Source organism: Marmota flaviventris, chromosome 3 (genome assembly GCF_047511675.1).
Source record: "Marmota flaviventris isolate mMarFla1 chromosome 3, mMarFla1.hap1, whole genome shotgun sequence".
Taxonomy (NCBI): domain Eukaryota; kingdom Metazoa; phylum Chordata; class Mammalia; order Rodentia; family Sciuridae; genus Marmota; species Marmota flaviventris.
The window spans coordinates 138,446,596-138,462,308 of NC_092500.1; the positions used below are offsets into that span (position 1 = coordinate 138,446,596).

At 38.5% G+C, this 15,713-nt stretch overlaps 1 protein-coding gene across 3 annotated transcripts in view; it reads right to left on the reverse strand.

Annotated features, from left to right (window-relative positions):
• Asah1 (N-acylsphingosine amidohydrolase 1) overlaps positions 1 to 4,124 on the reverse strand; it is a 70,644-nt gene extending 66,520 nt beyond the window's left edge. The window contains exon 1 of one of the 3 annotated variants that reach the window (XM_071610450.1): positions 3,889 to 4,124. In XM_071610450.1, the coding sequence (XP_071466551.1) occupies positions 3,889 to 3,969 (81 nt within the window). In that variant the 5' untranslated portion in view covers positions 3,970 to 4,124. The remainder of the gene's footprint in view (positions 1 to 3,888) is intronic. The other 2 variants (XM_071610449.1, XM_027954687.3) reach the window with 2 other exon arrangements.
• Between the last annotated feature and the right edge of the window lie 11,589 nt (positions 4,125 to 15,713).

The window sequence follows — 15,713 nt, forward strand, 5'->3', positions numbered from 1 at the left end:
TCAGGATGCAAGTCTCAGATCCATCAGTGATTTGTGTAGACGGTTACAAAGCTAGAGACAAGCAGAAACCAGGGCTAACCCTGCTCTGTCACAATTTCCTACAGCAGTAACAATAAAATCAGTGCTTCAATCTGATTCCTAATAGAGAATAAGATGCACTAAGTTCAGTGCTTTTGATGATCACTAGAATTAACTCGGCAAATAAGTGAAATGCAATGACTCCTGTTCCTCTCAATAATTATATTGCATGTCCTGGGTTCTGAAGCCAATGTAAAAATCAAATTACAAGCACATTTCTTACTAGACAAGTGTGAGGGATGTTGAAAATGCTTTGTCAGGTTTTAGAAGAGAAGTCAACCTGCCCCAGAGGTAAAAGCTAAAGAGCAACCTCACAATAATACATGTGGGAGTCCAAGGTTGATAACTATGATAATCCTGGCTACCATAAACAGACACGAAACATGCATACTTTCTAGTTCCAAGAACAAAGCGTAAATGTTGAGTGAAAATAAGTAACAGCCATGAGACCTCAGTATTTCAGGTGCTCAAAAGGTGCTGATCCAGAAATCATTTAAACATAGCATTTCTAACTATCCCCAAACTTAACTATACGTGGTTTTAATAGGCAATCTTATCAAGCCAGGTAAAAGTTAAAGTAGATGATACATAAAGATTATAAATAGATGATAGCACAGAGATGGTATGCAGCATGGTATACTGTTACTTTATCACAGCAAAAACCGTCAAATTTAGAATCTTAACACCCTCTTCACAGTCTCCGTCTCTTATGTTGCTTTCTAAGGGCAATGAAAACCTAATATTTTAATCTATTTGAAACTCTGGAAAGTGACTTCTTAAAGTTTTCTGGATCAGTGAATTCCCTGTAAATTATTCTGATTATTTGAGAAGAACTTAAGCCTTTGAAATTAATCAGCATTTAAGTCTTCTCCACTTGTTAAGAAAAATTAATTACAGAGCTACCGAACATAACATACTTAGGAAAATATTTACAACATACTTACTGAAAATTATTTCATTAAAGGCTCAATCAATATTCTACACCAAAGAGGGGAAAAAAAGAATAAAAAGAAGCAGCAGCAGTGGCCTGGCATGTGGCCCATGCCTAACTCCAGAGACTGAGGCACAAGGATTGCAAGTTCAAGCCAGCCTGAGTAAATTAGTGGGATGCTGCTTCAAAAAATAAAAAGAGCTGGAGGTGTAGTTCAGGGGTGAACCCCACTGGGTTCGATTTCTGGTAACATACACACAAAACAAAAACAAAACAAAACTTGTCCAGTTCCTTAAAATATTTGAGTCTTGCAAAATTAACGAGAACCTCAATGAAGTGCTTCTACTAATGTACAAAAAAATTCTGAATTCCCTTGTGTGTTTTTATATACTCAGAAAAGAATGAGAGATAATTTAAAGAATAATAACTCATGATTTTTATATCTAACAGAAAAGAAGCTGAATAATTCTAGCAAGGCAATTTTTAATTCAATTTTTTAATTAATTAGCTATTCTAAATAAGTTTTGTTTCCTAAAATGCTATCTAAAATTTAGCAGATACACACCTAAAGAAGAAAGGGCCTGTGTCTTGCACACATAATGCATATGAGCATGTAAATGTTTTCAGGGCTTCAATGGAATGATCCCTATTAAACTGCTGATATGTAGGTAAAAGGAATATGAATAAACCCTCCAAGGGGGCACTGGCCGTGTCTATCTTGTTGACTGACTCGCTGCCAGCATGTGGAATGGAGTTGAGTACATGAATATTATATGAATAAGCGAATAGATCATTCATGTGTGGTCCTTTCTTTGTGAACAGGGGAAAAGCCCATGCAATACAACAGACACTGGTGAAGTCATGTGAGATTTATACAATTTTGGAATCTTTGTGAAAAATTATTGTTAAAGCTGATTTGAAATCTAATGTCAACAGTGTTCCTATTTGTATGAGAAGCTGATGCATAAAAATGTTCCCTTCAGCAATTTATTACTGAGTCATTATCTTTCAACATACAACAACTTATGAATCTGCTCAGATTTATTACTAAGAACAGTCATCTCTCCATAACTTTCTTTCTGATAAATCCCCAGCCCACTACAACCTATTTTCTGCCCCCAAACTGCTTGAGTCAAGATAATCAATGACCTCCAGCTACCAAATGGAATGGACATTTCGTATCTCAACTGCATTCAACATGGGTAACCTGTCCCAACACTCACAGCCAGGTTATTTCTGCTTTGCTCTTGAACCCACAATCTCACAGAATACCTACCTCAGACAAGACTACTCTGAGACATAATGAAACAAAGCAAGAGTACTTCATGATTCTATCTATGCACTGACAAAAACAAGGGCACTGTGCAAGCCATAAAATATTAAACACCCCTCCGCTCCTTAAATGAATGACTTATGTTTTTCCCCAAGAATTGCCCCACTTTCTGAAAGCATCCAATCAAGAGCAACCCCCAAATTCCTTAGTCCTACCCCAAATCCAAATTTTGTAATTTTTTTTTCTAACCCATGGTTGCCCATGGTGTGCATTCTCCCTCACCTCAAAAAATATTACACTCAGTTTGTTCAACTACTAGTGTGTTCCTGGTGGTCTTTGGATGAAGGGTACCCAACAGCATCAAAGTATTAAATTTTTTAAAGACCCTTGTAATCCCAACTCCCCTCAAGCAAATTAATTCCCTATACACATTAAGGCAAACTAATTTTATTTTTCCTTTTTCTTTCAATCCTTGTCCATATGTACATACTGTGTATTTTTCTATTATTTAAATAACTGTACGTACTGTTTTACATTCTGCTCTTATCTGCTAAATATTACATCAGTTTTTAGTGGCTGAATAATATCCCATCATGATTGATTCTTAAAGCATTTCTCCTTATAGGAATAAAACAATAAAGGAGATTACACTTTGCTTCCAATGTCCTATATAAACTATACATCTTCCTCAGCCTCAGGTCAGATGTACCATGTTTTAGTTATCTGATCTGCTGGCAAAGAAAAGTGTAGCCTTATTGGTTTTGTTTTGGACTGGGGATTTAACCCAGGGACTTGGCATGCTTAGAAAGCACTCTACCTCTGACATAATGGCCAGCCCCCAGTCTTACTACTTTAAAAGCAATGAGTTATGAAAGAGTGCCAGACTGGGTGCCAAGAGGCTTGACTTTAGGAATGCTCAGTGAACAATAGTGTGACCTCTGGCTAGAGATTTTCTCATTCTTGGTATACTTCCTCTTGTCTAGAAGGAGTCACGCTGGTCCCTCACTGTCTATTGCAGTTGTCAAGTCAGTGGCCCTGTGACCAGCTTGAGGGAAAAGGCCACAAGACTGGAGTTCCCATGACTAGGGGTGAAGGCTACAACGCGTGTGCTGGGGCCTGCTCTGGGCGTCTCCCACTGCCCAGGCCGAGACGACTGGCGATGGGAGGCTTCCGGTGAGGGTTTATCTTCTTGAGGAGAAAGCACCTAGTCACCAGAGAACAAAGTCATCGAGCAGTCTGCAACTTGAGTAATGCACACAATCGACTGGAATTTTTTCACTAAAGATTTCTTTCCGGATGCGAAAGCTTGGAACTGGTAGTTCAAATATTAGTACTCAAATGTGAGGGTGTGCAAACCATACACAGCCATTCTGCGGAGTTTAGGATTTCCCTAAAAGGAGTTCTGGTTCCATAGAGCACCAAATCAACCAGGTATGGGGCTCACCTGCCGGTTTGTGGCCACACTCCTTCGAACGAAACCACAAATCTCATAAAGTGATTGCCCGCGACCAGGTGTTCCTCACTCCCTGCCCGCTCTGCCACACCTGCACTTGCGCCCCCGCCTGCACCTGTGCCCCCATCTGCGCCTCGGTTCGAGCTCACCCACCGGCGGCGCGTGCTGCGCCAAGGCGCAGGTGGCTGCCGCAGCCAGAAGAACGAAGATGAAGCGACTCTGGCCCAGCATCATTCCAGCCGCAGCCGCTTCTCCAGGGGACTCCCGCCGACGCCTGGAGAGGCACCCCAGGGCTCAAAGCAAGCCGCGCCCCCACGGCCCCGTGACCCGAGACTCTGGACTGCACCACGCGAGGACGGGGGTGCAGAGGAGACGGTGGGAAGAAGAAGTCTGGCGTGACAGAGTTGCGGAAGGGGAGGCAGGATGAGGGAGCTTTCCGACTGGAGGAGAGACCCGCGTGATAGGGTGAGTTATTTAAAAGTCCAACAGGAGTTCTCGCTCTCTGGCTTGCACTTTCTGGTCCAGGCATCATTTTGTAAACGCTTCATTAAAACTCAGAACATTAAGCCTCCGCATAAGGGGAGTCTTCGCTTGCCTTAAGAAGGTGCGGTTTCTTAGTGTCTCCCCGCCGCCCCGCGAGCTGTGGTTGGGCCCAGCTTTAGCCCCGCCCCGGCTGGTGGGGATGCGGAACCTTTCCCAGAGTTTTCGCCCAGTACTGGTGCGCTCCCTGCGGGCCGCCAGCCCGGCGTTGTCTGTGCTTAATCCCCAGCCGACCTGGGCGAGGTCTGTGCTGGGGCTGCTCTGTGCTCAGTGCCCACGAAACGGACTTAGAGTCTCAAAACTCAGTGTAACTAAAGTGTAAAGATGGGTCATCTTTGCCTTCGGCGGAAAGCCCGCTCGAAATAAATTAGGTTATTCATCCTGACTGATCACTGGATAAAGTGCAGGTGACAGGGTAAAGGGAGGCGGAGGTCACCTACTCCCCTGGGCCACTCACAGGCTGTGAATGGCCCACCGGGCTTTCACTGCAGAGTTAAGTCACGGAATTTAGGCTTCAGTGCCTTACCCTTGCACTCAGGTGAAATGAACAGGTGGAACCAATGCACCTTTTTTGATGTTTCAGCCATTCTGCAGCGATTCTGTTTCCCCCTAACTCGTGAATCAGTTTAACTTGGCTGAGCTGAAGTAAACCTAGGAGGGTAACCGCTCCGGGTCTCTTAGAATGCTACCGAAAAGCTGTGAGATCTACGGAAGTACAGTATTTGATTGGCTTTCATGCGTTCCATGATCGAAGTACTCACCATGATAGGGTGAGTTACTTAAAAGTCCAACAGGCGTTCTTGCCCTCTGGCTTGCACTTTCTGGTCCAGGCATCATTTTGTAAATGCTTCATTAAAACTCAGAACATTAATAACTAAAATCGTCACTTTTTTTTTTCAATGCCGGGGATTGATGTATTTCGTGTATGTTGGGTAGGGGGAGAAATTGCAGCTTCACCCATTTGTTACTTCCTGAGTCTTTTTGTTGAAGGTTGGGAAGTGAGAATTTGATGTTGGTTCTTCCTCTATATTGGGAGGGAGATGGTAAATAACTTGTATCCCTTAAAGAGGAAGTTTGACTTTTGAAACATATCACATGGTTAAAGCTCATTCTAGTTCCTCCTTCAACCTTAAGCAAGCAGATAATTAAAATATTCAATATTAACAAGGTGGTGAGCACCTGTAGTCCCAGCTATTCAGGAGGCTGATGCAAGAGAATTGCTTGGGCCCAGAACTGCAGGGCTAGTCTGGACTATCTACATAATGAGACCCTGTCTCAACAACAGCAACAAATCACTAATGTAAAATTTATAGTAAAAATTTACTATAAATCTACATTGTGGGGCTGGGGTTGTAGCTCAGTGTCAGAGTGCTTGCCTAGCATGTGTGAGGCACTGGGTTCAATTCTCAGTCCCGGGTATTAAATAAATAAAAATAAAATAAAATAAAGGTCTCATTGTCAACAAAAAAAAATCATACTTACATATATATATCCTACAATGTACCAAGCATTTTTCCCAGTACAGGGAGAAACAACAACAACAACAAAACAACTTTTGAGGGAAACAATACATAAGGGAATAGAACACATAATATTGCATATAATAGTAGAAGTTAGTAAATGTTAGAGAGCAGACCAAGGACCAAGAGGATCTAGAGTGTAGAGGTTGGGAGAAGGAAAAGATATAATCTTGTAGATGCCCAGGAAAGCATATTCCAGACAAAAACAGCACCTGGTACAAAGGCTTGAAAGTGAGAATGTGAGTATACATTTCAAAAAGCTAGGAGAAAGGGATTTTCAAAATTTTTACTATGAAGAAATGTTTGAAGAGATAAAGATGTGTTAAACTCGATTTAAACATTACATGTTGTATACATGTATCAAAACATTTCATGGTTCCCCATTAATATGTACGATTTTAATGTTTTTATGTGTCAGCTAAAAATATACTTACCCAGTGGCACATGCCTGTAATCCCAGCTACTCAGGAGGCTGAGGTAGGAGGATGGCAAGTTTAATGCCAGCCAGGGCACACAGATGGTAGAACACTTGCCTAGCATGTGTGAGGCCCTGGGTTCAATTTCCAGTACTGGCAAAACAAAAACAAAACTCCAACACCACCATCAACTTGGAAGGCTGAGGCAGGAGGACAGACTGTTCAAAGCCAGCCTCAGCAAAAGCGAGGCACTAAGCAATTCAGTGAGACCCTGTCCCCAAATAAAATGTGCTTTGAAAAAAAAAAAGCATATATAGGACCAAAAAAAAAGAAGATACTAGGCAAAAATTCATGAAATCTGAATAAAGTATGTACTTAAAGTAATTTTTAAAAAGCCAACATGACAATGTACTTGGCATGTTCAGCTATAATAAGGAAACTGGTGGGGCTGGAGTAGAAGGAAAAAGGGGAAAATAAATAGATGAAATCAGAGAGGTAAGGAGAGAGCAGATTTTGTAGAGCATTAAGAGCCATTGTAAGAATCTGGGCTTCACTCTAGAACAAGTGTAATGCTGAATACATATGTTTTGTGTCGAATACGCTAAATTACCCTGGACTTAAACTAAGTCTATTAGGCTGGGTGTGGTGGCAAACTCCTGTAATCCTAGTGGTTTGGGAGGATAAGGCAGGAAGACAGCAAGTTCAAAACCTTAGGGGCTGGGGTTGTGGCTAAGGACTATCTACATAATGAGACCCTGTCTCAACAACAGCAACAAATCACTAATGTAAAATTTATAGTAATTTATATTTTATTTATAGAGTGCACTTTTGGGGTAGAAGATTCCGATCTTTTAGTAGCTGTTACCAAATCAAACCCTATTTGATATGAAGATCATTCACCTTAAATACTATAGTATTATTGGGATTGAACCCAGGTGTGCTGAGTCATATCTCCAGCTCCTTTTACTTTTTTGAGACAAGGTCTTGCTGAATTGCCTAGGGAATCACTAAATTGCTTAGGTTGGTCACAAAATGTGATCCTCCTGCCTTGCTAGCTGCGGTGATTATAGGCATGTGCCACAATGCTCAGCTATTGGAAACAATTTAAACATGTCCCTCAGGATATTTTTCCTCTATGAAAAGGAGGAAATTTTTATTTTAGTTGTAGTTGTACACAATATCTTTATTTTATTTATTTATTTTTATGTGGTGCTGAGGATTGAACCCAGCGCCTCACATATGCTAGGCGAGCGCTCTACTGCTGAGCCACAACTGCAGCTCCCCCCATACTTTTTATTTTACTTTATTAATTAATTTTGGTACTAAGGATTGAACCTTAGGGGCTCTTTACCACTGAGCCACATCCCCAGTTCTTTTTATTTTTTTTTTTCAGACAGGATCTAAGTTTCTGAGGGTCTCTCTAAATTGCTGTGCCTGAAATTTGCAATCTTCCTGCTTCAGCTTCACAAATTGCTTGATTACCAGCATGTCTATGATGCCCAGCCCCAAATCAAATTCTTTATGTAGAAAATTTACATTGATTGGCTTAATATTCTTATGCACAACTTTCATATAATTATGCACACAATGTTCAAAGGCCAATTATATACTGTTGATTTTCTTTTCAAACAATTACAATTTAAATCTATCTTCCTGAAATTATATCATTTTATTCATGTCATTTTCTAATATATCTTTTTTGGGGTGCAGGGGTGCTGGTGATTGAACCCAGGGGTGTTCTACCACTGAGCTAAATCCCTAAACCCTTCTATTTTTTATTTTTAGAGGGTCTCCCTAAATTACTGAGGGCATTGCTGAGGCTGGCCTCAAACTTGCCATACTCCTGCCTCAGCCTTCAAAATCTCTGAGGTCACAGACATGTACTACTGTACTCTGCTAGCATATCTTTATTTATTTTTTAAAATTTTTTTAGTTATACACGGACACAATATCTTTGTTTGTTTATTTTTATGTGGTGCTGAGGATTGAACCCAGTGCCTCACATGTGTGAGGCAGGCGCTCTGCCACTAAGTCACAACCCCAGCCCTAGCATTATCTTTCAAAAAATATTTTTAATGTATTCCATTCTTCAATACTAGAAATGTACGGAAAGTCAAAACAAGATGTATGGTCATAGAAAACTTTGCAATGATTTTTAGCATACTGACCTATTCACAGAAAATGGTATTTACATATATAAATGAATGGTTATATCTGTAGAAGGGTGGTTCAGATACTGCACAGAAGCATCAAGTTTAAGACTTGGGCAACCTGTTTTGTTTGCAAGAGTCAGCATAAGTAATCAAATTGTTTATGGGAATAGTTGAAGTTCTTGGCAAGCTATGAACTTCCTATCTCCTACCTAACATTCCTAGGTTCCTGAGGTACTGCCTTGATTTATAATCACTGCAAACTAACCACCACACCCTAAATGAAATATACCACACATTATCCAGAACAGGTAGCATTGGATTTAATAAAACTGTATTTATAAAAATTTGTAAACATTTTAACAGAAGTATTTACAAAATTCACAGAAGTTTTTTTAAGGCTTAGTATATTTAAAATATGTTCTGAGGGCTAGGGATTTAGCTCAGTGATAGAGTGCTTGCCCTGGGTTTGAGCTTATCACTGAAAACAAACAACAACAAAAACAAAACTATAAAACAATTTTCTGAGTTTCAAAAGATTTTTGTTTCTCTTTTCAGGAAAGAATCCAGATAAAAAAAGATGTAAGATATGGACTATTTGAAGTCATATAAAGTTATTACATGTTTACTTTCCTTCAGTAGCTTTAATACACAAAGATCACTTGCCTTATATTTTACTTTTAGATAGAAAAAATACATAAAATCATTACCTTCAGCTTGAAACATTAATTTTTTTTTTCTGTTGCAAAATTAAAAATTTAGTGTTCAGACTTAATCTAATTGTTCCCCATAAATGTCAAAATAAAATAGTTATGTTAACTATCCTTTACTTTGTTTACTTATCTTTGTTTCTTTGTTAAACATGTTGAGGTCTTTTTAAATCCCTGACACCCCAAACATTTGAATTTGAAGGGCCATTTTGATTTTATATATATATATATATATATATATATATATATATATATATATATTTTATATATATATATATATATATATATATATATATATATAAATAAAATATATATATATATATATATATAAAATTTTGTCCTATTTTTACTTTCCTTGATGAGACATATGTTTCTGGAAAAAAAGTTTTTTGTTTGTTTTGCTGTGCTGGAGATCAAACCTAGGGCTTTGTATATGCTAAGTGTGTGCTCTAGCACTGAGCTCTATTCCTGTCATCCTGGAACTTTATCTGTCATAGTAAAGAAGAGCAAAGATGGAAGGGATAATGTAAACCAAATGAGTATCTTGAAAACTTTCCATGTATTTATTTCATTAATCCAGACTCTACCCTCTGGTTAATATTGTACAGTGTGGATGTTTCACAAACCTCAATTCCACTCCTTCATTGTGTGTCAGCTACATGATTTGAATGAGACATATCCATATCTCTGGGGGTGGGTCCTGATTGGCCTAAAAAATTTAAAGTTACTCTATCATTCTTGCCACAGTGCTTGGCATAGGCCTTAGTCACTCAGATGTTTGAACCAAAACAAGCTATGGTTTGAAGCGCAGGACTTTTGCTCTATAATTGAGGCAAAATTCCTCTTTCCTTTCCTAAGAGGAAGTTAGTAATCCCTAATGCTGATGGCACTCATGCCATAAACTTGAAGGGAGCCACCTAAGATGAAATATATACCATGGACAGCACAGTGGAAAGATGAAAAGAAATTGGGTCATTGATGACATTGTTAAGATGCTATATCAACCAGGAGCCTGTCCAACAACTGGACTTTTCATTTGCATAAGCCACTACTTTATTATCAAAGCCAATTCAAATTGCTTTGTTTGCAAGTTAAATTATTTTATCAAAGAGTATCCTGATATATACAAATAAGTATTTCTTCCTTCTCAATAGCACTAGGAGGTACAGTAAAGTTATGAAGCTTAAATGTCAGCCCCTTCACTTACGTAGAATCCTTGCCAAACTTTTATGAAATTTTATATTTGTAATTTTGCATTTTTTTTTTACCTTAAAGAGTACAACCCAAATTTCAGAAGCTTCAGGCCTCATAAAACTTGGACCTGTCAGATGTTTTTGGGAGGAAACTTTACCTTTCTCTCCAGTGCTTTCCATTCATGTCCCCGTAGGGGAGGAGTGACTTACCTAATTGGTAAATTGCTGAAAGGATCATAGCACATGCATGACAAAGTCTGTTTCTGGCTCTGTAATTCAAATCTGCCTGCCAAAATGGTAGGCTCATTGTAGTCAGCCCTGGGTGATAGGAATAGAAGCAGAAGCCCAAATTGGCAGGCCTCCAACAAATTTTTAAAACACCATTTTAGCATGGTAGCTCTGAAAATTCTGACGAAGGGACCCTGAAAAGGGAGCTTTGGGAGACATAGAAAGAAGATAGTTGAGAAATGGAGACTTATAAGTACACGCACCCCTGGCCACCAGTGGTTTGGGTCCTGTCCCACCCCTCCAGCCTGATCCTCCTCTCAGTTCACTCCCTCTTATATTTGCTGTGCCCCTAGGAAGAAGTTGCATTTATTTAGTGATTGAGTGTACAAATTAATTCCAGAGGAAGAGGAATTGGAATCCCATTTTGGCCTCAAGTCCACAGTTTTCCCTTTTTCAGCATAATCAGAAACAAAGCTGATAATGAGTCCCCTCTAATGCCTGTGTATATTTCTCAATTGTTCTCAATTCAGACAGGTGGGGAGTATGATGATCAGACTGAAATGACAACCAAAATCAATAACAACAATTATGGCATTAATATACGTAAAAAGGTACTAGAAGACCATTAAGTACGAAGCAGAAAGACACACATAAACTCCAGATCTCAGGGAGTTTACACCTAAAAGAATCTCTCTCTCTCTCTCTCTCTCTCTCTCTCTCTCGGGGAGTTTACACCTAAAAGAATCTCTCTCTCTCTCTCTCTCTCTCTCTCACACACACACACACACACACACACACTTATAAAGGCAACTCTGATTCAAATATATTTTATACATATTCAATTATAGTAGTTTAAACACATGGGATTAGCATTTTTAGAAGAGTATTAGAATTTTCATATGGCGAACCTCTATTACCAACATACAAAACATTTGCGATTATAGCTGCTCCTTACCAACATCATAGCTTAGCAGCACAGTGCACTATAGAGTATTGGTTGTTTTCCCTTGAGATGATGTGGCTAACTGGGAGATGTGGCCTGCTGCCACTGTTCATCATCACAGGATACTAACCCAGGAAAAGATCAAAATTCCAAATTCAAAGTGTGGTTTCTACTGAATGTGCATCTCTTTCACACCAGCATAAAGTCAAAAATATTTAAGTCAAATCTTCCTAAGTCAGGAACTGTTAGTTCTTGACTTGACCTGGAAGCTAGTGTCATTGCACTGTAGTTAGCATCTGTAGACCTCTGGTGGGAGTTGTGCTGTTTCTCCTCATTTCTTAAAGGTCTTCACACCTGGCCCATTATCACTGTAATACAACTCCTAGTGAACACTCTTAGTGATTTTAATATCCACAAAGATAATCCTTCCAATATTCTACTTCATTGGCCTCTTGACTTCAAATATTCAGATACATGCTTAAATTTATTGGATAATGCCGCTGCTGTTGCTAGGGATTGAATTCAGGAGCTTTACATGCTAGGTAAGTGCTCTTTACCACTGAGCTATATTCCCAACCACATATCTTAAACCTGGAAATATTTAATTCATTTTGTTTCTGGGATACCACTATCTTTTGATTCTTGTCTTATTCATGGGCCACATCTTGAATATCCTCTGTTGGTTTCTTCTCATGGACTGACTTTTACATGTGGAATACCCAGGGCTTGATCTTCAGATGTCTTTTCTCTTTTATCTATGCTTATCCTTTATGTAATTTCATCCAATCTCATGGCTTTAATGCCATCTGATTCTTAATGACTGGTATGGTTTGAATGTGTCCCCTCTAAAGTTCAAGCATTGTAAGTGTGATTTATTAAAAAGTGGGCCTTTAAGAAGTGATTAGGTCATAAGGGCTGCTCCTTAATTCATAGGGTTAAGAATTTTATTAAAGCGATTCAGCCAGCTTTTGACCTCTTTTGCCCTTCTGCCATATGAGGATGCAGTAAAAAGTTCTTCATCCAAATCCAGAGCTTTGATCTTTAGACTTCTCATCCTCCAGAATTGTAAGAAAATACATTTTAGTTGTTTATAAATTACCCACTCTCAGGTATTTTCTCATTGCAGCACAAATGAACTAATACAATGACTCAAATTTGTATCACTAGCTCAAACCATTCTCCTGAACAGGACACTTACATATAATAGCATCTATTTTGTATATCTTAGAGACATCTTAAGTTTTCATGTCTAAAAGTGAAATTTTTGTTTATTCTGTCTTAACATCATTACCCATTCTAATAGTCAAGCCAGAAACTTAGGAGTTGGCTCCTCTTTTCTTTATTGACTACATTTAATCTTAATGATTAAGATAGTTAATTATGTTTTAAATAATCCTGTCATCTTCTATCCTCACTGTCAACACCTGGACTCACATATTATTCCCCCCTCTCTTCTCTAAAACTTCCTCTACATTGCAACCATAATATCACTCAGTGTTCCTGCCCACTAGTTTTCTGAGCATGGAATATTTTCTCCCATGCCAGTCTTCACACATGGAATCCTACTCATTCTTCAGAGTTCAGTTTGACATACATCCTCCTTTCCTGACCTACATCTCTCCAACCCAAGTTTCTTCACCCTATTAATCAATTCTCAGATATCCTGTACTTTTCCTTGCTAGTACTTTGCACACTTATAATTATTTGATTAATCACTTATGATTAATCAAATCATTTATGTTTGCCTTTCTTAATAGGTGAACTCCATCAATACAGGAATCATGTCTGTGTCATTTATCACCATATTTGCAATATCAAGCACAATATCTAACATAATGTGGATGCATAGTAAATACACAATGTTCATTTAATTGAATGACTATAGAGCTTAGGAAACCAACCTCTACATAACAATGTTTTGTTAGAAAATGTACTCAAGTTCTAATCTGGATGCTAAAACATTGTCCTATCCTCTTCAACCATTTTTTTTCCTTCTCTTTCTTACTCTTTCTATTCACAGGTACGATGTTCACCCTATTCAGCCTGTATGTAGAATGTGTCCAATTTGTGATGGGCACTGGAAATATGGATTCTGGAAGAAGCCGTGGGTAAAGGACCAAGGGTAAAGGAACTTGGGTAAAGGACACCTTGGGACCAGGTTATTAGCTCAGAGTATATAAGGATAACTTTTCTATTGTCCAGGCTTGAAAGTTAAATTTTAGGGTTTTTTTCTAGTACAGCTACATGATGCACAACTAGACTGACCAAAATCTGATACATCATTTATCAGAATCATGTTAGAAAAGACAAAATCTACTCTTAGTAACATTATGTCCAAAGATATGAAGGAGGGGAATCTATGAGTTGTGGGATATATACTCAAAGTGACTAAACCTATTTACTTCCACAAAAAGTGGGTAAGTCCCATTGTTTATTGCTAACTTTTACCAACATTATGGCTGAAAATGCTATCTCATTGTTTTATTTGGCTGTTCTCTAATTACTAATGTGATGGGCTACTGGGGTCTGCTCTCACTGGCTCATAAGCCAGTTGAGTCTAGTGGCATTGCACTAGTAGCTTGAATAATCTATGATATTTACCCTACAGAAACAAGCAAACACTACAAGTCAGGGCTTTTCCTCCCTGGAGAGCCAGTTGTTAAATATTATCAGTTCACCACTGTTGATAAGGTTGAATATTTTCTCATATACTTATGGGCTTTTATATTTCATTTGAAATACTTGTCTTATGCTTATTTATTAAAATTTTAGCTTTTTTTCTAACTCATTCAGTTGCTCTTCATATATCAAAAAATACTAATCTTGCAGGGTGTGATGACAAGGCCTGTAATCCCAGTGCTTTAGGAGGCTGAGGCAGAAGGATTGCAAGTTCAAAGTCAGTCTCATCAACTTAGCAAGGTCCTAACCAACTTAGTGAGACCTTGTTTAAAAAAAAAAGAAAGAAAAAGAGTTGGGACTGTAGCTTAGTGATGAAGTGCCCCTGAGTTAAATCCCTAGTACAGAAAACAAAACTAATAACAACAAAACGAATCTTTAACCATTTAAAGTTGCTATGGTGGGGATATGGTTTATGTGTTCCCTAAGAGTTCATGTGTGGGAAGCAGGGTTCTCAGTGTGATGATGTTAAGAGGTGTTGGGACATTTGAAATATAGGAACTTACTGGGAAGTCATTAGGGCATTGGGACATGCCCTCAGAAGGGATTAACAAAGTTGTCATGGGACCCTATTCTCTGGCTTCCTGTTTCACCATGTGATCTCTCCTTTTATACACTCTTACCTCATCTACCACGAGGCCTTCATTAGAGCAAAGCTCATGCCAGCACCATGTCCTTGAACTTCTAGAAAGGAAAGCTAATAAACCTCTTCATGAAAGTATCCAGCATCAGTTGTTTTATTATCGTAACTAATAAAAATATTTTACAAGTATCTTCTCCCAGAATGCAGCTTGTATTTTTATTCCCATTTTGCCTTTTTTATTAAAAATATCTTTAAAAAAATTTTGGACAGCCAGGTATGGTGGCACAGGCCTATAATCTCAGTAAATTGGGAAATTGAGGAAGATTGCAAATTCAAGGCCAGCCTCAGCAACTTAGTGAGACTCTGTTTCTAAATAAATAAATAAATAAATAAATAAATAAATAAATAGTCTGGAGATGTAGTTCAGTGGTGATAAAGCACCTGAGTTTAATCCCTAGTACAAAAACAAAAAATTGTTTTTGAACATACATACAAAAATCTACACATAATTAATAGCATACAACTTGATGAGTTTAGAGGTATGTATATTCATAAAACAATCACTATAATCTATGTCATAAACCTACTTGTTATCTCCAAAATTTCCTCCTGACCTATTTTTGGTGCTAGGGATCCAACCCAGACCTGTGTCCATGCTAGGCAAGCACCCTACCGCTGACCAAAGTCCCAGTTCTTATATTTTTTTGTGTGTGAATAGAACACTTAACATAATGTTTACCTTCCTAGCAAATTTTTAAGTACTGTTTATTATAGGCACTTTATAGCAGATCTTTAGGACTTATTTATGTTGTATAACTGAAACTTTGTACATTTGGTGAATACTTTTCCACTAGTTTCCCCTTATCTCAGGCTCTGGCACTCACCAATATACTCTGCTTCTTCAACTATTTTACACATTGGTCATACAAACAGCATCACATAACATTTAGCCCTCTGTATCTAAGTTACTTCCCTTTGCATGATGTCTTCCAGGTTCAGCCATGTTATAGCCAATATGC